Raw genomic sequence first — 22,500 nt, forward strand, 5'->3', positions numbered from 1 at the left:
GTTTGGCCAACGTGTTTCTCCCCCTTGCCTTTGGGAACTGTCAGGAGATGTATTGCACCTTCTATTTGCACAGCGTTGGCCAAACAAGAGGAGACCCTGGAAGATAAGGCTGTGTGTGTGTCTGTCTGTGTGTGTGTGTGTGTGTGTGTGTGTGTGTTAGCAAGCTCTAGCCTTGAAGGATGAAACACACGGACACAACATGAGCCCCTGCTGCCAGCCAGGTTAATTCCTAACCCCGACTCAGCCTGGGAATACCAACACTTCCCATGCCCTCTATACACTGCATGTGTGTGTGAGTGTGTGTGTGTGTGTGAGAGAGAGAGACGGGCAAGTCAGGGATTTTGTTATGCATTGAATTCCATGGATAAATCCATCTGACACGGGTGTTTAATATATTTCTTTAGAGTGATTTGACATTGGGCCTTAACATGAAGCCATTCTCATCTATCCAATTAGTATCTAGCATCTGACAGTTGCACATCAGAGGAACAACAGTTGAAACTGAAGTTGAGCGAGCTTGTGACATTTCAGTGAGCCAAGCCAGAGCTTCCCGAACCTCCAACACACACTTGCACACACACACACACAGGCCCCTGTACCTCACGTATCTGCTCCGATCAATAATCTACAAAGGCCTTGATAAGCCCTTGGCCCACACTGTCACTTTAGGCAAACACAACCCATGTCCCTTTCTTCCTACCCCTCTCTCCGCTTGTCCCCAGCCCCCCTCTCCCCCGCTGATAAGACTGTGCCACGGCTGAAGAGTCCAAACCGACCAGCTGGGGAAAAAAGAACGGGCAGAGGTGGAGCGGATCCTTCCTTCGGTCCTTCCCTTCTCCCTTCCTTCATTCATTCGTTCATTTGTCCGTTCCTTCCTCCCTTTCTCTCTCCATTTTCACTACCTTCCTAAATCCTTCCCTTTCCTCAAATCTCCTCGACTGTGAAGAGTGCGTTTAAGTCCTGGCATAGGAGAGCGTTGGGACGGGAAACGGGCCTCAAAGCTGAGCAAACACCAACCACCCTCACACCACTGATAGCCTTGAGAGCATGGAGCCTTGAGGGGCTGCCATGTGTGTGTGTGTGTGTGTGTGTGTGTGTGCAGGACTACGAGCGTCACATGGGCTCTTCTCAAGGTGCACCTCCGCCGGGGAGTCAAGGACAGGACAGGGTCGAAGACGCTGATGAAGTCTCCTTCCCTCCTCCCCCCACCCAACCCCCCCCCCCCCGCTCCCTCCGCCCTCTCTTGCCCCCCCCCTCCCCCCTCTACCCCCAGCACTCATATCATCATATCAGGGCCTCCTCCTCTGACATCTCTTTCCTCCCCTCTCGCTACACGGCGGAAGGCTGTCCATCAAGCGAAGCCTTTTCCTTCTGTTCGCATTCATCAGCCAATCCTCCGCTCTTCCTTACTGCGATCCACGGAGAACCAGAGAGAAACCCAGGAATCGCTGTTCAGTTTCAGTTAAAAAAATATTTATCTTCTGAGCGTGGATGCTGGATAGGAATGAGGAGAGACAGCCTGAGAGACAGCGATCTAAATGGGGGGTCACGGAGCGCTGCAGCGGGGGCCTCCGGAGGTCAGGGAGTCAGAGAGGGAGAGAGAGCAGGAGGCAGTTGGGAAAGAAAGGAGCGAGGGAGTCTGGAAGATAGGAGCAGGACATCTGGAGAGGAGGAGAGCGGAGGGAGGGAGAGGGAGAGGAAGAATAGAGGGGGCAGGAGGAAGGAGGGTGCGTGTGGGCGGGCAGACAATAAAGGATGGAGAGCAAGGAGCGAGCGCGGCGAAGGAGGGAGGAGGACGGAAGATGGATGGATGGAAGGAGATAGGAAGGAAGGGCGAACGAGAGAGAACAAGATGGCAGGAGAAGAAAGAAAAATAATATACTGCAGATTGGATTGGGAGAGGGAGAGAGTTTGGCAGCGCGATCAGCAGGGGGAATGGGAAGCGCGCGTGTGTCTGTGTATGTGTGTGTGTGTGTGTGTATGTGTGTGTGTAAATGGAGGGGGGGGGGTTGCTTTGACACATCTGCAGCTCTGATGCACGCCCTGGTCATTTTGGCATGGGTCCCTTTGCCACGCTTCATTAGTCACACACACATACACACACACGCACACACACACACACAAACACACACACACACACACACACACGGAGGGAGACCAAAATGGTCCAGAAATAATGACATAATCAGCAGCTGTGCCACAGAGCAGGCTGCCCCTCACAAGGTGACCAGGGACAGAAGGAGGAGGGGAAGAAGGAGGGAGGAGAGGGGAGGGGAGGGGGGAAAGGAGGAGGTGCTGGAAGGGCAGGGAGGAGGGAGAATCAAGTGTTGAGAGAATATGTTTGTGTACTCTGTGTGTGTGTGTGTGTGTGTGTGTGTGAGGGAGAGAGAGCAAGAGAGAGAGAGAGAGGATCATGTAGTTCTCCATGTTTAAGTGATTCTTTGCTACCCTTGGTGCCCCAGGCTCTACACACAGATCTGGTCATTTAATCAGCGCACAGAATAAAGTGGTTTATTCTGACACACACACACGTACACACACACACACACACGTGCACAAACACACACACACACACGGTGAAGAAAAGACCTGTCAGATATGTCAAACGGGGGTCCTCAATAGCCCCCGGCTATTCAGCGAGCAGCAGATGATCCCTCTCTCTATTCTTCTCCTTCCCTCACTTCTTCTCTCCTCTCGCCCAGAGAATTAAAAAGCCATAAGACAACTTGCAACTGATGTTCCAGGCACAGTCAAGATTTAGGAGTTCTTGGTTGGGATCTTTTATTCAAGTTCTTTGTAGATACACTGTCACTACTAATAGATACGCACAGGATATCTGGGTACAGTTAACTTGCTCGCAATGTTTCCAGTCTCTCAGCATTATTCATTCTTACAATGTCACAGTGTGTTGACAGCGGAGACGGACGCATATCGTCACTGCTGGGTGAAAACGACGGAAAACGTTTGCCGATTGCCACATTTGAACTTAAATTAAAGGATTACATGCTCCTCTATGGGTTGAGAAAATTCTATGAGCCTCTGGCTTCTGAAACCCTTTCAAAACCCCACTGGGAAAACTGAAAAATGCACGGTTGTCAAGCTATAAACAAGGCTGCTTTTCTTACTTCCAACAACAGCGACATGTAAAAACACGACGAACATAATGGCAATCTAAAACAATCTAAAAACACATGGCTGGACGAGAATCTGTGAGCGGGGGACGAGTGTGTCGTGTCTTTTCCTGCTTGGCCCTGCCTCTCCTTCTGTATTTATGATTGTCTGTATCTATCCATGATTCGATTCACGGCTAAAATGATGGATATGACTGTACAAGATAAGACGGTTTCTTCTCTCCTCAGGTCATCATTACTGCCTTAATTATGAGGCCACTGTGTACTGGCTCCGTATCAGAAACACAGAGCTGTGTGTGTGTGTGTGTGTGTGTGTATGTGTGTGTATATGTGTATACAAGGACATTCAGTACTTCTCTTATCCATTAATTGTGGCTGTATATCACGGCATAAGTCAACATGCTGTACATCTGTGATGTGTGTATGTATAGATGGAAATTGTAATGGAGTTTAGGTTTGGCATAGCCAGGCCTTTTCTCAATGGGACAGACCAGGCAGATGATACTAGATAGATGGATGGGGGGAGGGGGAGGGGGGGGGGGGGGAGGGGGGTTTGTTGACATAAGCCCACTGGCAAATGTATCGGTTGTATTTTTGGCAGCTCTGAACCTAAATCTATACCGCCAGCTTTTCATCTCTCTCCCTATCTCTTTTTGTCTTCAATCGCTCTTCAAAGAGAACCCTAGAGCCTCTTACTGAAGCACCACACCTGTGTGTAAATGTGTGTGTGTGCGTGTGTGTGTGTGTGAGTGCCTGTGTACGTTTGTGTCTGTATCTGTGTGTGTGTGTGTGTGTGTATGTGTGTGTGTGTGTGTGTGTGCATCCAGTGCAACGGCCGTGACCTTTTCACCGCAAAATCCCTGAGGTCGAACCCCGGTCAAAGACACACACACACACACACACACACACACAGGCACATACACACCCCACCCACACACTCACACACACCCACTGCGCCCTATGTGGGGAGAAAACCAAAAAAAGAACGGGAATGAACGAGTGCAAGACAGGGAGGGGAAGAGGAGGAGGAGGAGGAGGAGGAGGAGGAGGAGGAGAAAACAGACATTAGCCTCTCTGGGTGGAGAACAAATGGAGCCCCGAGAGGGACGTGAAGAGGAGGAACGAGGGAGAGAGGGGGGAAGGAGAGGTGAAGCACACACAATGCTATGGGGCACGGCGGTTGGACAGACAGCATCTGCTCTCAGCTCTCTGTGGCTCTGGTAATGGATGGAGAGAGAGAGAGAGGGAGAGGGAGAGAGAGAGAGAGAGAGAGAGAGAGAAGGAGGGAGATAGAGAGACACTGAGAGGAATGGGGGGGGGGAGAATGAGAGAGGAAGAGATAGAAGCAGAGGAGAATAGAGGGAAAAAGTAGAGGACAGACGACAGAGAGCGCGGGAGAGGAAGGTAAGGACTTTGAGGGAAGAGGAAAAGTCAAAACTTCAGAAAAGTTGTAGCGCCGGTAAAGTTTTCTGTCTTTTTTTTTGTGTGTATTGTCTTAAGTGAGAAAAATACAAAACATAACATGTGGGTGTGTGTGAATGAGCGAGCGGCCGTGGGAGGGCCTTATCGATTCAAATAGAGGGATGACAGACGGATGGACAGACAAAAGAGGAAGAGGGACAAAAGGAGGGAGACGTCTTTCCAACAGGAGAGAGAGCAGCTGATAAGGGCGGACACACGATACCCGCATGATGTTTGTGTGTGTGTGTGTGTGTGTGTGTGTGTGTGTCTGTGGACGAGGGCCTCTCAGCGCTTTCACAGGTACCTCCCTCTCACATGGAGATCATAGGGACTTCCTCTTTTAAATGCCCGTGTGTGTGTGTGTATGAGTGGACATGTGTGTGTGTGTTTTTGTGTGTGTGTGTGTGCATGTGTGTGTGTGTCCTTTGTGGGAGGAGTGGTCACTGACAGAGGAAACTTGGCCTCGCCTGTCTTATGGAAATCTGAGAGGTTCCCAGAGCCATCATAAAACTGCCTCTTTATCAGACCCCACCTCTCTCTCTCTCTCTCTCTCTCTCTCTCTCTCTCTCTCCCTCTCTCTCTCTCTCTACCCCCATTACCAGGTCACACACATTCCTGTCTTATGAAAGATGATGTGTGTTGTCATTGGGGGGGGGGTTCAAAGACAGAAGGGGGGCTGCAGAATTAAAAAAAAAAGAAAAAAAAAAAGGACACTAAGCGAGAATTTCCACTTGAGTCCTTACATGAAAGCACACTGTTGCTCAAAGTCAAGGCTTTGGGAAGCGGGGTGTGTTTTTCGGAAGACTTTGATGGCGATGGACAGAGCGAGTGAGAACCGGAGAAGAAAGAGAAGAAGAGAGGGGATCGGGAGAGGGGGGGAAAGGGGGGGGGGGGGGGTTCGCTGAGAAAAGAGGAGAGAGAAAGTGGAGCCGGGGTCTAGGTAATTAACGGCGAGCTCTTTAATTACCGCTGGTGTTCATTGTGCCAGAAGGAATGTGACAATTATGCCATTAAAACTTCCTAATGGGGGGAAAAAGTGAGGGGGTGGGTGTGTGTGGGGGGGGATAACGGAAGACATGCAAAAGAGGAGGATGAAAGAATGAAAGGAGAGAGGCAACAGAAGGAAGAGAGAACGACGAGAGGGAGCGAGGGAGGAGGGATATGAAAGGAAAGGGGAAACAATCGCGACAAAAGAGGAGCTGGGAGGGAGACGGGGAGCGTATTAGCCCAGCACAGTGACAGAGCAGATTAGCATCAAACAAGAAAGGCCACGGACGTGTGTGTGTGTGTGTCTGTGTGTGTGTGGGTCTACGTGTGTGTGTGTGTGTGTGCAAGTGTGTGATCACTGAAACAGAGGACATATTCATTCCAAAGACGCCACCAAGGTGGATGGAACTTTGATGATGCAGAATCTGGCAAAGGGAAAACTCTGTGTGTGTGTATGTGTGTGTGTGTGTATGTGTGTGTGTGCTTGCTGAATCTGCGTAGGCTCCTGTTTCAAGTGGTGGTGCAGGCAGGTAGGGGAGGAAGAGGAGGAGGAGGAGGAGGAGGAGGAGGTGGAGGAGAAAGGGGAGAGATCCACAGAAAAGGGCCTTGGGGGCATCCTGATACACATCCAGTACATTTCCATCTCCACGTTACCTCTATGACTCACACACACACACACACACACACACACACACACACACACACACACACACACATGTATAAGACAAGGAAAACATAACAAATGTGTCCGCGCACATACACGATACACACATACACATATTCCCACACAACCATCAGACAGGGAAAACACAAAACCCACACATACAAACACACACACACACACACACACACACACACCAAAAGCCACACACAAACACTTGCACACACAGTCTTCGTGCTCACCAAGGCAGTTGGTTTGTCAGGGGGGTTAGAATTTGCATGGCTGGGCAAATTTTCCTTGTGCTAAACTCTAATCAGCTCCTGTATCTCTCAGACACCTGCCCAGAGAAAAACCTTAATATGCAAAACACCTTCCCTCCCTCCTCCGCTCTCACCCCCCCCCCCCCCCACTGCGGCTCCTCAGCCAACAGAAGACTTATTCACCTGCTCTCTCTCGCTCTTTCCCTCTCTGTCTGTCTTCTTGCAAATTTCCACATTTATGTATGTAAATAGGCAGTTCCCCTTAAGCCTGTTTCAACAGTAGCTTCCTGGTGCCAGGAGAAGAATGATAGTCTTGTCTAAGGTGTGACGGGAAGTTCATGCTTCAGAAAGCAGGGGTTTGTTTGGGGGAAAAGAACGGCCTGCTGCCTCTGTTCGGGCGGTTGTGCTGTTTTCGTGGCGTGCTGCACACAAACTTTTCTGTAACGTCTTTGCTCTCCTCCTGAAGACAGCAATGCCCATGGCGAGTCACTGCAAGCAGAAAAGCCTGTCTAAACAATGTTTTGTACCGGTTCCCATCAGCTTTCATTCCTCTGAGGGAGAATACCAGTGTCATTTAGAGTTATAGTCCATTTACTACTGTCTACATCTAGTTTATATATCTCCCCCAGTCATTTTGCAATGCATGTCATATGTAATAAGATTTTTTAACATTTACTAATTTTTAAAATACAAACTTTATGGAGTTAAAGTGAACTGCTGCCCCGGCTAACAAGGACACACCAAATAAAAAGACATGGATGTGACAATAAAGTTTGTGAGAAACATATTTTGAGGGATTATTTCCTGGCGGAGACTTCTACTTCTCCCTGTGGGTGTCAGGTGATTGACAGTAAGCAGAGCGTTACGTAATGTGCACACTGATATGAAAACACTCAAATCAGCATAATGAAATAATAAAACAGAAACTCTGACAAAGCCAAATTATGGCTTCGTGTTGTGATGGATTATCTAACTCAGACACCATCAGGGATAATGTAAAGGAGAGGAGCAACCCAGGCGGTTGGGACAAACTTAAAAAAACACCGGTATTATCCTTTAATGAACACTTCTCTATCTTACATGATCATTCTAGGGTTACTTCACTATTTTGCTATATCTATTGTCAAGGCACTACGGCTCCGATCCATGGAACCTTACTGTTATTTGCTTTTATTGTTGGTGATGTAATAATTGAAGTGTATTATACTGTTGCACTCATTGTAAGTCACTCTGAACATGAGTGTTGGCTAAATTCCTTAAGGAAATGTAAAATACCCAAGCAGTATTGTGGGTGAAGGGTCATTTTGTTCTTTCATTACACCCATTTCCCAGTGATTGGACAAACATATGCTTCCCTAGTCTTACACAGCTGAACTGAATGAATCATGTTATTTTTCTGGGGATCAGGGACTTCGCTAGAAACCATGAAATCTGCTCTGAGGCCTTCGTGATTTGCTCTGATGGCCTTTGGGCTTATTGAGACCTCATACACAAGTACTTCAGCTTCTCAGAGTCTTTCAAAGCCTCCCTTAAGAGGGCTGAAGATGGATGTGGGGAAGTGTGTGTGTGTGTGTCTACAGTGTGTGTGTGTGTGTGTGTGTGTGTGTTTGGGTGTGAGCAGTGTGAGCCCCAGTGGACAAATAACGGACAGAGAGAGATAGAGGGAAACAGAGGGAGAGGGAGAGAGTGAAGCACTTTAAATGTGAGCGCTGCAAAACTCCCCCCCACGCGCAAGGGCACTTCTCTCCTGCACGTCATCTCTCTTTCCCTCTCTCTCCTTCTGCCGTTCTTTCTCCCTTTCCATCCCCCCTCTATTCCCTTTCTCCCTCCCTCCCTCCCTCCCTCCCTCCATCACTTTCTCCTTTCTCCTTTGTCTCGGAGCTCTCACCCTCTATCCCCTATCTATCCATCTCCCTCTTCCCCCTCTCCCCCTCTTTCTCTCCCTCTCTCCCCTTCCTCTCACTAAAACAGTAGGACGCTTAACCTTGATAACAGTGAGATTTTTCCCCCTCAAAGTGACACACACACACACACACACACACACACACACATACACACACACACACACACACACACTGGAGAAGTGCTTTGCCAGCATGCCAGGCCGGTCCAAGGGACGGCTGTACCCTTCGAGGTGAACAGGACACTGGGAAATGCAGCAACAACAAAACACTCACACACATACACTCTATCTCTCTCCCTCCCTCTCTCTCTCTCCCTCTCTCTCTCTCTCTCTCTCTCTCTCTCTCTCACACACACACACACACACACACACACACACACACACATCACTCCAGGTCCTTCTTAACAGAAGCCTTTTAAAGGTCTATTGTCAGCTGACATTGAGAGCGCATTGACGATCTGCAAACGTTTCATAACACACACACACACACACACACACACACACACACACCTGACAGCACTTCTCTCTATTGGTTCTTGGAACACATGAGAAGGCGGCAAAAGGAGAAGTGTGAAAAAAAAGTGAACCGTATTAAAGGTGAAGTTGCCTGTTGAGAATTTACGATTACAATATACTGGAAGACAGCCACGCTCACCATACACACACACACCCACAGACACACACACACACACACACACACACACACACATATATAAACTTCTCGCTACCTATTAGGACAAAATGAGGACGGGGAAGTAAAATGTGGTTTAACTTTCTCACACACACACGCACACTTAGGAACACTGTGAGGGGAAATTCACTGTGAAGAAGGCGATTTTCTTCCTCATAAGGTGAGAGTTCCTCACACCCACTGATGATACGCACTCTCAAATCCTGTCCCATATAGCGCCGTATTGAGCGCGGCAGGATGTATAGGAGGCTTGAGCTCAGTATTGAGTAAAGTCACAGTAAGGTGGTGTCAGAGAGGACGCAGTGAGTTGGTGTCACACTACCCATCCGCAACACGAGCCATCAAGTGAAATTCAGCAATGTTTTTTGATATTGACCGCATTAGCGCTCCTCCTCTCCTCCCCTCGAGCACGTATGGCCTTTTATGATTTGGTATCACAACGGCCGTCTGTCCTAAATCAAAGTGTCGGTGTCCCGGCGAGAAAGAGACGCCTACCTCGAAGTCGTTGGCCTTGTTGTAGTGCATGTTGAGCGCCCGGAAGAGCTCGCAGTCGCGGCTCACGCTCATCTCGTCGGCGCCGGTGACGCCGTCGTTGATGGCCTGGCGGGCAAACTTCTCCATCTGGATGTAGTAGAACTCCCTGAAGTTGCTGAACCACTTGATCAGCTGGGAGGTTATGCAGCGGTTAAACTGGAAGGAGAGAGGGAGATGGGGGAGGGGAGAGATGTTAGCACTGGTCAGAGAGTCTATATTGTTGAAGGAAAAAATAGTTTGACTTCTGTGCGTTTTGGATCCTAAGCTGCGGTTTCATCTTGTGCCTCTGTTCTTCCCTGCACTCGCATGAACTTCTCGTGTTATTTTAACTTTCAAATGAATCTAACCTGGCCTAATCTAAAATGCTTTCAGCTACAATGACGTTTACAATACTGAGAAAATAGATATCACAAAGGAAAAACCCATGGGGGAAAAAAGAAATTTGGACTGAAAACAACCTAGCAATGGCAACAGCTGAAGCCTATCTTGTCGAAGTCCTATTAAGATATCAGACTTGAGTATGAGGGGAGGAGGAGGAGGAGGAGAGGTGGTGGTGGGGGTGGGTGGGTGGGGGGGGGGGATGTAGTGTGGTGAGGGGTTATGAGCAAGGAAGAGAGCATGTCATGTCACATCAGGGAGTCGAGACACGGGGCCAATAACTTAAAAGAGAGGGGAAAGACCGGGAGAGAGAGAGAGAGAGAGAGACATAAAAGACAGGAGCGAGAGGGAACAGGTCGGGCAGCGAGGGAAGATAATAGAGACATAAAGTAAGACAGCGAGAGAGAGAGAGAGAGAGAGTGTGTGAGAGTGAATGTGTGTGTGTGGTTCATCTTCCCCACTGGGAGCAGACCTCCCCCCCTATCATAACCCTGAGAGTGGAAGAAGGGGGGGGGGGGGGGGCGGCAGCGAGACCGCAAACACATAATTGACCAGAAAAACGATTAAGTCATCATCTGAAGCGCCCTGGCCCGCAGGGGGCTCAAACATGTACTTAACCCCGCTCACCAATTACCCCCCGACTCTCCTCCCCTTCTCCACTCCTCCCAGGCAGGAAGAAAGGAGAAGAAAAAGGGAGAGAGAGAGAAAAAAAAAAAGAAAGAGAGAGAAAGAGAGAGAGAGATGATAAGCGCTGCGGAGAAGGCTGCGGCTATCTGATCTGTGCCGCTCGGCTGGATTCAATAGGGGCGAGGTAAACCTATTAAGAGCTGCAGGCCCGGCCCGGCTCTTTTTCCGCCTGGCCTCAGCAGTGAAAACACACTGTCCAAACATCCACACCGCTAGATAAGGACCTCGGGGGGCTCAGGGTAGCCCCCCCCCCCCCACCCCCCCAAGCCCACTCCCCCCAGCCACCCTGCCGAAAGCATGGTGCTCCACACACACACACACACACACACACACACCAGATCTAACCCTAAAAAAAAACAAAAAACACTTTCCTTCATCCCTCAGTGGCCCCCAAAAGAAAACATCTCACTTGCTCCCAAAAAATTCTGGCCTGCAAAAGCTTTATGTCCCCCCCCCCCCGCCCCCCTCCCCCCCAAACCACCACCCCACACCCTCTGCTCCCTCGGCCCTCGTCCACACACACACTCACGCACACACACACACACACACACACACACACACACACACATACACACGCAGACACAGGCCTTCTCTCCTCCCTCCCCTCTGCTCTTTTTGTGGTGCTGGAAGAATGGGGGGACAAAACGCTACTAAACGCTGAGCGGGCTGCTCGCTGGGGAGGCAGAGCGGTTTTGACATGGAGATTAGGCTCTGGCTATTGTTCGACAACACACAGACACACAGACACACACACACATACACACATACACACACACACTCCTCACGATCTGGGATGGCACTCAGACTCACACATACTCGACACACATACATAAACATACGCACGCACGCACAACAAAGTGGGAAGGCGAGACGACAGAACAGAAAGGTATGAGACAGGCAGAAAGTTTGGCCAATCGGAAGAGGCGAAATAGCTAGACTAGAAGGCAGGACAAGGGCTAAAGGAGGGGGCCGGTGCCTTTCTGGAATGATCGGCGGATGACATAATGGGGGAGTGAAAGAGAATAAGTCCGCTTGACATTGTTTGGCAGGGGTTTGGGAGGGTGTGTGTGTTCGGGGGGAGGAGGGGTGGGAGGGAGGGGGGGGTAGTATGGTGGCTGTCCTAAAGTGCAGGGTGAGCATAAATGGGGAAAGAGGGAGGAGGGGGGGGGGGGGGGGGGGGGTAAGCAGGGAGGAGGGGAGGAGGGGAGGAGGGGAGGCGAGTGGGTCAGCGCCGTCGGACAATGGCGTTCGGGGGCGGGGGCGGGGGGGGGCAGAGAGTCGGAACGTGAGCAGTCAGCAAGCCGGGGTCGTGACATCGGAGTGTCAAACAAACAAACTACTGACACTTACAAATACAGCGGCCGCACGGGGCTATTCTTAAACACACACAATGTAGCAGACAGACTTCACGGTCAGAGTGTGACAGAGCACAAAAACACACGCCGCTTCGCCCAAGTTTCGCTTCTGCGGACGGGGCCGATATAAATCTTTACCTGGAAGTAAGACCAGAGCAATACCTGTTTGTGTGTGTGACATTAGCCAATTGGTGTGTATATATGAGTCTATGTGTGTGTGTGTGTGTGCGCATGCGTCTGCGCGTGTGTATGATTGAGGGCTACATACTGAGATTAAAGTCAGTGAAAGAGTTACCATCGCTCATGCAGGAGACCTTTGGTGTCACTGCAGCCCAGTGACTGATAGATTTGTCACTTTGGACAAGGATCACTTTATTATACCGACAGCCAGGGAGAAAATGTATGAAGGCCTATGCAACTGAACTGAGCTGTGGCTCAATCACAGCGCTCGCATACAGTACAGTACGTGCACACTCACATGCACTGCACTGGACATACAATACACACAAATGAGCAGACACACACATACACACTAGTACATAGATACCATACGTAGATACACCGAATTATAGATTTCTACACATCAACTGCACAAACACTCAAACACACACATAGGCTCAATTTCGGTGTGTGCACTGAGTCCCCCTGCAGCTCCAGCAGTCTTGGTTCATTAAGTTGCCGGTGGGGGACAAACACCCCCTGATAGCAGCTAAGGACAAGAGTCCTCAGTGTAGAGGGAGGGAACCGGTTCAAAGGAGCAACATCACTGCAGCTCCTTAATCAGAGCTGGCAGGGGTCAGCCAGCACAGACATGAGACATGGCAGTGGGGAAAATGTGTGTGTGTGTGTGTGTGTGTGCGCATGCTTGATCGACACATTGCATTTGAGTGCATAAGTGACCGTGTGCGTGTGTGGGTGTGTGTGCTTGGTTGGCTGAGAGGCAGATGAGAGAGAGACAGCGAGAGCGTGTTTCTCACACTCACACTCAAGAGCCTGTGAAAGGTCAGCGTTTAGTGCTAACAGCACAAGATAGAAAGTGGCACACACACGCACACACACACACTCACACACACACACACACACACACACACACGCGCACACATGCTTTACAGATGCATAGACCCATACTTAAGACCAGAATAGGAAAACACTCAAGTCTCCATGGTCTAAACGCCAGCTAGCCTCTTGCCAAAAGTATTCAATCTCTTTGACTGTCAGTCTCAAACTCTTCAGTATCACTCCTCAACTAATAAATTAACACGTAGAATCAGCTTGATTTGGTATTTTGTATTTTGATTGTTTTTGGTAAGAATGTGCGGCTGCCTTTTATAACTGATGACGAGGATGAAAGGCCAAAGTCTCTCTCTCTCTCCAACACTTTCTCTGACACAGTGGTCAACAATGGAGCAGAAAGCACACAGATGACCTCAGAGCGCTAAGCTACATCCAGAACAACCGGAGAGGAGAGCAGAAAGAGAGAGAAGCTGTCCGGGCCCCTCTCTCTCCCTCTCTCTCCCTCTCTCTCTGTGTCTCTCTCTCTCTCTCTCGTAAGCCCCTTCACAGTCATCAGGGCTTTCCAACGTTTCCTGTTTTCGCAGGGGTGAATTGTGGGAGATAATCTCCGGCTGCCTATTGGCTGACTGCACACAAAAAGCGGCCCTGGAAAGCAGGCTTTTGTTACCGCGGCGACTCAAATCCAGCGGCTGGCTTTTCTTTCTCCTGCCCCCGCCGGGGAACACATACCATGCCACACCATCAGCGAAAAAAAAGAAAAGAGAAGGAATGACATATAGAAGGGGGAAAACCCTCCCGACCTCCGCCACTCCACAGCACATGACTGGCCCAAATACTGAGGCTCATCACTAACAGAGAGAGAGGGAGAGAGAGATAGAGAAAGAAAGGGGGGGTGCAGATATTTTCAGATATTTTCTGCCTGCATGTAATTAAATGTGAAAGGAAAATGTATATTATCTACCAAATATCAAAGACTGCACAGCCTACAAATCATACAAATCAACACAGTGCGTCTGTTTATAAAGGCAAAAACTGTATTAATTGACTGAATATATTCCTTTCATCTTACATAATCTGTTCATTAATCTGTAATAATTATTCATAACTTCCTCCTCTATTAAAACATTATCAGCATTAATAATGCTATCATACAACAAGTGGGAATGATCCTATAGGCGGTCATTAGCGACACCAACAATAGTATTATGTTACATCTGTCAAAACATTTCATGCACCAAAAGTCAAAAGTCACAATCGTCTTAAAAGGAGCTTAATAAGGAGCACAACAACTACGGCGTCCCTCAGTTGTTGGGGCAACCCACTTCCCACGTTTATTAGGTCCTTGACAGTCAAGACCCGATTAGTCGAGACCTGATTAGCCTGGAAGACTTTTGTCTGAGGAGAGCCGCTCGCTAAGAGGCTGGGCTAGCCGCATCTAATTAGTTAGTCAGTCTCATTCCCATACATGTCTACAAACTTAGAGCTTGCACCCATTGTCTTCCACTGAAAACAAAAACAAAGCGATGTCATTCATAATCCCCTTAACTATCTTGACCTTGTTTAAGTATCTGATGATGCCATTCATTTAGGGGCGCCTCCTTGGGAATGATTAGTCAGGGTGAGTGACCTCAGCAGTGAACCACAGTGGTTTACTAGCTAGCTGGTGTTGATTTACACCCAAAATGTTTTCGAGAACTCAATGTCCAATCAGAGAGACTCAACTAATTACCAAGTACAGGTGCCTGGTCGGTTTGCCAGCCCCCCACCCCCCGCTTCTTCAACCTAACCAATGTGTGCGCTGAGAGCAAGTCATGTGACCTGCGAGTTATGGTTGGTGGCTATGGCGACCAAGAGGGGGCAGCTGGAGAAAAGGGAACCTTTATCTTCTGATTTGAATAAGATGGCCTGGATCTGTCACAGTGTTTACCCTCCGTATGGTCCGAGAGGGGCACGCATAAAACAACAACACCAACAAACTCGGTCGTACACACTACAACGGCCATTGTGTTGTTCTTTTTTTTTGTGCAGCTTACGTATTATGCTTTGTTTGCTAAATTCCCTTCATTCAACCCCCAACGGAGCTAATGCTCATCCTTGCCATGTTCCCTAAACCGACTCTTTCTCTTTTCCCCTCCCTCTATCAAACCATCCTCCCTACACCTGCTCAGATAACCACTCCTCTGTCTCTAGGCTCCATCCTCCTCTCTGTGCCCTCTCCACCCCTCCGTTACTCATCCCGCTCTTTATCTTTAGAATACTCATGGGCTCTCCAGCTCCCTCATGTAAACCCGTTCAACTTCCTCTTCTTTCATCTTTTGCATAAAGCCATAACTTAGTGAGGGAACGGGCCTCATTTCATTTCAGCAAGACAGACAAGCATACGCTGTTCACTGTGTAACCGAAGCTGGCACATCACAATTAGTAAATCCAACTTCCCCTTTTAAAGCAGGGCTGTTGACAAAAGCACAAGCAGGAAATGCAGCAAAAAAAAGAAAAGAAAAGGCAACGCATTGTGATCCATCCTTACGGTTGTTATCGGAGGCAAAAAGAGTCACCTCTTCTGAGAAGAGTGGGGACAGACAGATGAAATTGAAAATAACGAGACAGACATAGAGATGGATAGCTATATTAAAAAAAAGAAAAATGTTGGAGCATGTTTCAATGTGGGAAAATGTTGTAAAGGTAAAAGAAGGGTTGAACAGGCAGGAAAAGGGCTGGGACTCACCTTGACATCAGAGAAGAACATCTTGAGCATATTAGAGCTCGGGTAGCGGGCGTAGAAGAACATGAGCTTGGCCTTCTTCAGATGATTGGGGGAGAGACCCTCCTGGATCTGAAAATAGCTGCCGTTAAGGAAATGTACAAGTTTTTGGGAAACAACTTATGGCTAATTGTACAAATGTAGTTATGAATCTTATCACAAAATATCTACCTGTTAATAATTAGTAATACGTTTTGGGAATAAGTTATCATTTGGATTATTCGTATCCAAATTTCCTTTTAGGTATGAATGCGGGGTTGCAGGGGGCTGAAGACAGTGCACCCAGGCAAAGCCATTTGCTTGCAATTAGCATCGTCCGTATCAGGTGTGAGAGCGTCACGGTAAATAAAACGTTGGCCAGCACTACAGCCGATGCTTTTACATAAGGAGGCTCATTTCACAGTCAAAGTAAGCAAACGCCTTTCCCTACACCCCTCACCAACCTCCACCCAAAAAAAAGGAGGAAGAAAAAAGGGAGACATTTGCATATCACAGACAAAGACAGCAGTTAACGCCAGTGACGGGCAAGAAGGCCTAATGGCTTGGCGACAACACATGCCAAGCCTGAATACGACAGTCTGATGTTGGCTTCATATCAGTGGCAAAACAAGGTCTAGGAGATAGTCCCAAACACTGGCCCGGGCGACATGAAAAACGTTCTCACACATACATAGGCCATATTCAAATACATGTCAGAGGCCGCGTCTTCCTAATGGATCCCCTGGATTGAGCAGCAGCGAGGATGGAGATGGGTTGGTGGGGGCACCTTGAGCGATAGAACGGTTCCAACCTTCAATTACATCCCCCTCCTCCTCCCTCTGCTCCACCCCTGCCCCCCAGCCTCTCTGCCGCTGCCAAACCCTTGGAGGAGGAAAAGAAGGAGGAGGAGAAGGAGAAGAGGGGCTCGGAGGCTTTGGACTCAGCCAGCGATGGGGGACTGAAACACATCTGCGCCACCGAACGGCCCAAGCCATTTCCATGGTGAATTAACGGCCGTATAATGCATCTGATAATATCAATCTGGGGGATAAGACATTGAAAAGGGAATGGGGAAGGGGGCGGGCTGCATGTTAAAACCTCAGGCTGTTTCAACAAGGGTTTTTCATCAGGCAGGAGCAAGACAGGGTTTTAAATTATAAAGAAGATACAGCGCTAAGTTTTCATGAAGACTATTTACACTTGACTGGACAAAATACATTGCTTGACATTATTTATGATCTACAGGGGTGGCTATCATCGTTAAAATCAGTCAAGTGTCCAGATGTAGCTGTGACCATAGAGTGGGAAGAAGGCATCAGCTGCTAGATTGGATTGCCCTTGGCCTCAGGGTTACACAGGGTTCCCATTTTAAAAAGCCAGCAAATGCTGAACCACGCTGGGTTGGCTCCTTAAAGACCCTGTCTACTTTGTCTGCTGATTCAGTGAGAGAGAGAGAAAGAGAGAGAGAGAGAGAGAGAGAGAGAGAGAGAGAGAGAGCTCTGTACGCAGGGAGGGTCTTGTGGGGGAAACCCTGGCAGACTGGTGTTACTCTGACAGGCCTGGCCAAAAGAGCAGCACTTCACTCTCCACACCACACCATCTGCTCCAAGTGCAGGGGATACAATGGCTCCTCAGACAGAGAGAGAGAGAGACAGAGTGATAGAGAGAGAGATAGAGAAAGAGAGATAGAGAGAGAGACAGAGAGAGCTCTTTTTAAGTAAGGCAAGGTGGGATTTTTTGCAAAAAAAAAAAGCTGCGCGCTTACACTTAGATTAATTTGTTTTCCTTTTCCCAACGAGGCTTGGCACCACTTTCTCATACGCATTGAAATTAAAAATTATTCTGAAACAAAGACGCTGAAGTTTTACCTCTGCAGCCATAAACACAATATCACCTCCCTTCCGTCGATAATTAAGGAGCTTCATATCTCCTGATGAGGCACTTTCATCTCCAATTCACTCACAGCTTGCAAATGTAATTGTGATTGGACTTAGGGGTGGCGCGCAAGGCTATTATTTTGTCATGATGGTGCCCTCATACCAGCTGGCCCACTGTTCGCCTGCCACATCTGACAAGACATCATCATTCTCACAACACTTCCCCAAAGCCCAAAGTCATGAGAGGAAAATAGCTGCTCCACTTCCTAATTCCAGGTGTAAGGACAAGAATATTCTGAGTCGGAGCGAGAACAAATGAGGAAATTGATGGCAGCCATCTGCTCCACAACGCTGCCGAGAGCCGGTGAACTTGAACACACCTCACAAAATGTCTGACAAGCTGTCGCACTGTTACTTCTGAGGCTCAGAAATAATAATAAGAAAGCTGCAGAAATATCAAAAATTACTACTCCCAGTACTTTTATTGCTACATCAATGGAACCAGCTGTGAATACAGAGAGAGCGCAAATGCTAAATAATCTATTATTTATAAATGTCATACTAATTATAATGAACAACTTAGAAAACTAACTGTCTGCTAAATGCCAAACTTTGTTCCCAAACCTGTGGAATAAACTTGTCATGGAAATTAATAATAAAAAAATAAAAAGCTTAAAACATGTGGACATGTTGTTCTGCCTATTCTTCCCATTTAGGGGAGTACATCTGTTAATACCCTGAATTTATAAATGCTACAATGAAAGCCACAGCATCTGGCATATGTGGTTATTGTTTGATTGTTTTCTACTTTCTCTCAGTCTCTGTATGTCTCTCTCTCCCTTTTCTCTTTTCATCCCTCCATCGGGAGCCCGTAGAAGCAAAGGATTATGGATCTCTGGAAAGCGTTCACCCTTGGGTCAGAAGACAAGACAAGGCGAGGTAATGAAAGATAAACAGCTCGCTGCAAACACCTGTTAACGTCCGCTTCAAAGAAAAGGCAGGGAGGAGGGGGGGAGGTGCAGGGAGGGAAAACAAAAAAAGAAGTATTTGGCTGCCAAGCAACAGCCAAAGGGCCCCCCGGGCTGTTGACAGATCTTTATGAAATGAAAAAAAAAAGAGAAAAGAAACGACAATGATTGTTGGCTTTTTACAACAGCGTTGGGTGATAAGAGGAACACAGGAGAAAACACAAGCAATCATAAATATACATCTTTACTGAGTCCTCAGGCGAACCCTTACTGACACGCACACACACACACACACACACACACACACAGAGAGAAAGGCTGAGCCCTCAGGTGCTCAGGTAATCATCACAAACACAACCACACATCAACGGCAACAAAGTATCACAAGTGTAAAATACACATATTCACTTTACTAATTATTATAGCTGGGGCAGCCACAACAGGTAAGAAATTTGTCGGACTAATTTCTTCATCATGTGCTGAGTGTGATGAATTGTAATGAATTGTCCTTTTATATGAACAGCCGGTGTGACACAAATCAAACTTTCATAAGGGTTAAGGGAGTGTTGAATACTTGGGGACTAAGGAGGTATAGGGGAAACAGAGGAGGGACTGAATGTATCCGTTTAAGCTATTAGTCCTGAGTCCCCAGGGGATTCAATTTGAGCCTCCCACAGGGGATAGCCTCTTTATCCTCGGGGCATGATTGGGGCACACCGGGGTTAAACTATAAGGGAGGCTATATAACACTATTGTGTGCCAAGTTTCTGGATCCTATCTCTCTCCTTGCTCTTTCAGACCATTTTTATAAAAGGAATTGGGGCAGTGAATGTCATGGGGACCTAATCTTCGTGAGTAAGTGATATGTGACAAGAGTGCTTTTAAAGCACTTAGGATTGAAGATGGAAGAAAAGGTTGTACGGAGCTGTGAGAAGGAAGAGGTATGAGTATAAAAATAAATACAACAATGCAGTGCAATGGAGGAGAGTGCAACAGCAGTGGGAGGAATAGTGATTCATCACCAATTTCTCAGTTTCTTAGGGTAGATTTACTCAGGCTCAAAAGATTTGATTTTTAACTCTTTATGGTCCAGATGCAATATTACTGTGTGTGTCTATAAGGGAGCAACCACCTGGAATCTGGTTTTTCCCTGTTCACACAGGCATGAGAAAATCTGAAATGGACCACAAAGCTTTACAAAATCAGAATCAATGTTCCTGATTAAACATAGATATACTCACTCATTGTTCTGTCTTTCGCTCTCACTCTTGCTCTTTCCCCCCTCTTTTTATGCCCCCCCCCCCCTTCTTCGAATGTACAAAAGGATACATTGCTGCCTGAGTAGGGTGAGATGTCGGACATGTCCTGCAGGTCGCCGCACTCAGACTTGATGAGGGACAGGGAGAGTCCCTCTGCTGTGCTGCCAGGGTGGGCCGGCGAACAAGAGCGATGGTGGTGCCCCAGGTGGTGACCTGATGCCATCTTGGTCCTCAGGCTGGTGGTCTCCCGGGACAGGTCCATGGAGTCAGGTGAGGCGCGATCCTTGCCTGGGTAGCCACCCGAGGGAGGACCCAGGGGACTCTGGAAAGGGTAACCCATGAGAGGCAGGGGGAAGGGGTGTCTGAAGGATGGCGGGCTGAAACCCATGGAGGCAGAGAGAGAGGAGGGGTGGAGGGAGGGGTGGTGGTGCCCGCCATGGGCACCCACAGCTGAGGACTGGTGGTGATGCTCGCTGGGGGTCTTCCTCACCACTAGGGGCAGCGCCTCGGTTTGGTCATTGACGGCACCTGGCATCCCTGGCATACCGGCAAAGGAGTCTAGTGGGTTGGGAATGATGACATCGCCGAAGCACTGCAGCCTCTGGTTGGCGGTGTGGAAGTTGGGGTTGTCTCCGTTGACAGCGGCGGCAAACCGTTCGGGGGGTATGGGGAGCGGGGGGAAGGCCTGCTGGGGTGTGGGGCGTGGAGGCTTGGCGAACACCTTAACCACTGTGTCCACCACCTGGGTCATGGCCGAGTTGAGCTCCTGCTTCAGCGTCTCCGCCAGCTGTTTACCTTCAGCGTGCATGGAGGAGCCCGGGCCTCCCTGGCTTTTCCCCCGGCCCAGACCTTCTCTCCTGGGCTTCTCTCCCTCCGCCAGCAGGGCCTGCTCCTGAAGCAACGCCCGCGCCCGGTCCAGGAAATGGCCCGGATCCAGGTCGGACATCTCATTGTCAGAGCGCATGTCATCTCCGCCCCTGTCATCACCGCCAGTGTCGGACCTGGCTGTGCTGTCCTCGGACATGTTGCCCAGGTCGTTGTGGAGGTCGTTGTGGAGATCGTTGTGCTCCGAGTCGTCGGTCGAGTCGTAGATCTGAAAGAACTTCTCCTGCAGCTGGCGTAGCTGCTTCTGCATGTCCTCCAGCTGCAGCTTCAGTTGCCGTCGCTCTTCTTGCTTCTGTTCCTTCCTCTGGCACACCAGCTGGGTGAAGCTCTGCTGCTGTTGCTGGGGCAGACGCTGCTTACGCTTGTTCTCCCGGCTGCTACTGCTGCTGCTGCACACCTCGCCTCCCCGCGGGCTGCTGGGGGCCTGCTGCTGGGACTGTGGAGGTGGGCAATCCAGCTCCATCTCCCGCTCCCCGTCCATGTCACGGTCACGCTCCCCGGGGTGTCGGGAAGCAGCGGGTACCACCACGCTGGGCGAGTGGCTCATACCGCGAATAATGTTCTCTACGCGAGCCCGCTTGGCCCGCAGGTGTTCATCGTTTAGGCGCTCCATGTCAAAGGCGCCCAGGCCAGGAGGACGGCCAAACGGTGACAGGCACTCCTGGGGGCTGCTGTCCTGGGAGGAGTTACTGCAGGCATCCTCCTGGGGAGCCTCCGAACCCGCACTGGAGAGCCCCGAGCCGGGGAAGCCCCCGTCTCCTCTCTCACCCCTTTCCCCTCTTTCTCCCCTCTCTGCTCCTCCTCCATTTTTAGCCATGTTATTCTTGAGGAGCTGGGAGATGATGGTGGCGCCTGGGAAGGGCATCATGGCGTCCTCGTACGAGTTGGCCCTCTTCAATAGCTTTCGGAGTACATTGGACTTGGACTCGCTGTCGCTGGCTGATACCACTCCGGGCCCACCATGTGGCTGCACCACAGAGCACTCCATGGAGTCGGTGTCTGATCCGTGATGGGAGTGAGAGCTCAGAGAGTTCATGGCACCGAAAATGGCTGCTTTGGCGCGGGCGATGTTATCAGTGGTTGCTGTTGCTGTTGCTGCTGCGGAGGTGGCTGTGCTGCCCACGGTTCTCTTGACACCAATGTCCACACGTCTTCGCTTGGTCTGTCTGCTCAGGAGGGAGTCGCTGTCATGGTCCGGCATCACGGGCTGCTGCTATTGGGCCATATCCCACAGAGCCAATCCTCCTGGATCAAAGCTTCTGAGTACCTGAGGGCAAAAATAACACAGAGATTCATGACTCAACAAAGTGAAAGATTTTTTCAGAATATAAGTCATTCGTTAAGTCAGAAACGGGACTTGGCCTTTAGAAGAATTAACTGCCTTTATCTGACTAAACCACTTCAATTTCAAATAACTAGGACACTAAATGGGGAAATGCTTGAAAGTTTCTGATTGACTGAAACAATTAAAAAACCATCTCCCTCCAGAGAATTGCATCAGCCGACAGTGCAGATATGGAGGTTTGTCTCAAGACAACAGGTAATCCCTCCTAATGTGTTTCTACAAGGACAGGGACATCCATGATTACATTTAGGCAGTGAGGACCAATGACAGCGGGGGACAGGGAAGGGAACAGGAGTGACGGGGTCAGAATTAGGCCTTGGCTCGGCATTCCAGGGCAAAGTCCTACATTTTATCCTGTCCCCTG

General features: G+C 49.1%; 1 protein-coding gene across 2 annotated transcripts in view; it reads right to left on the minus strand.

Annotated features, from left to right (window-relative positions):
• LOC139926151 (prospero homeobox protein 1-like) overlaps positions 1–21,992 on the minus strand; it is a 28,452-nt gene extending 6,460 nt beyond the window's left edge. Inside the window, exons 1-4 of one of the 2 annotated variants that reach the window (XM_071917758.2) lie at positions 21,229–21,992; positions 19,977–21,174; positions 15,788–15,895; positions 9,590–9,784 (exon numbers count right to left, since the gene is read on the minus strand). In XM_071917758.2, coding sequence (XP_071773859.1) covers positions 9,590–9,784; positions 15,788–15,895; positions 19,977–21,174; positions 21,229–21,992 — 2,265 coding nt within the window. Of the gene's footprint in view, positions 1–9,589; positions 9,785–15,787; positions 15,896–19,976 lie in introns of both variants that reach the window. The other variant, XM_071917757.2, reaches the window with a different exon arrangement.
• Between the last annotated feature and the right edge of the window lie 508 nt (positions 21,993–22,500).

Source organism: Centroberyx gerrardi, chromosome 18 (assembly GCF_048128805.1).
Source record: "Centroberyx gerrardi isolate f3 chromosome 18, fCenGer3.hap1.cur.20231027, whole genome shotgun sequence".
In the NCBI taxonomy this organism is placed as follows: domain Eukaryota; kingdom Metazoa; phylum Chordata; class Actinopteri; order Beryciformes; family Berycidae; genus Centroberyx; species Centroberyx gerrardi.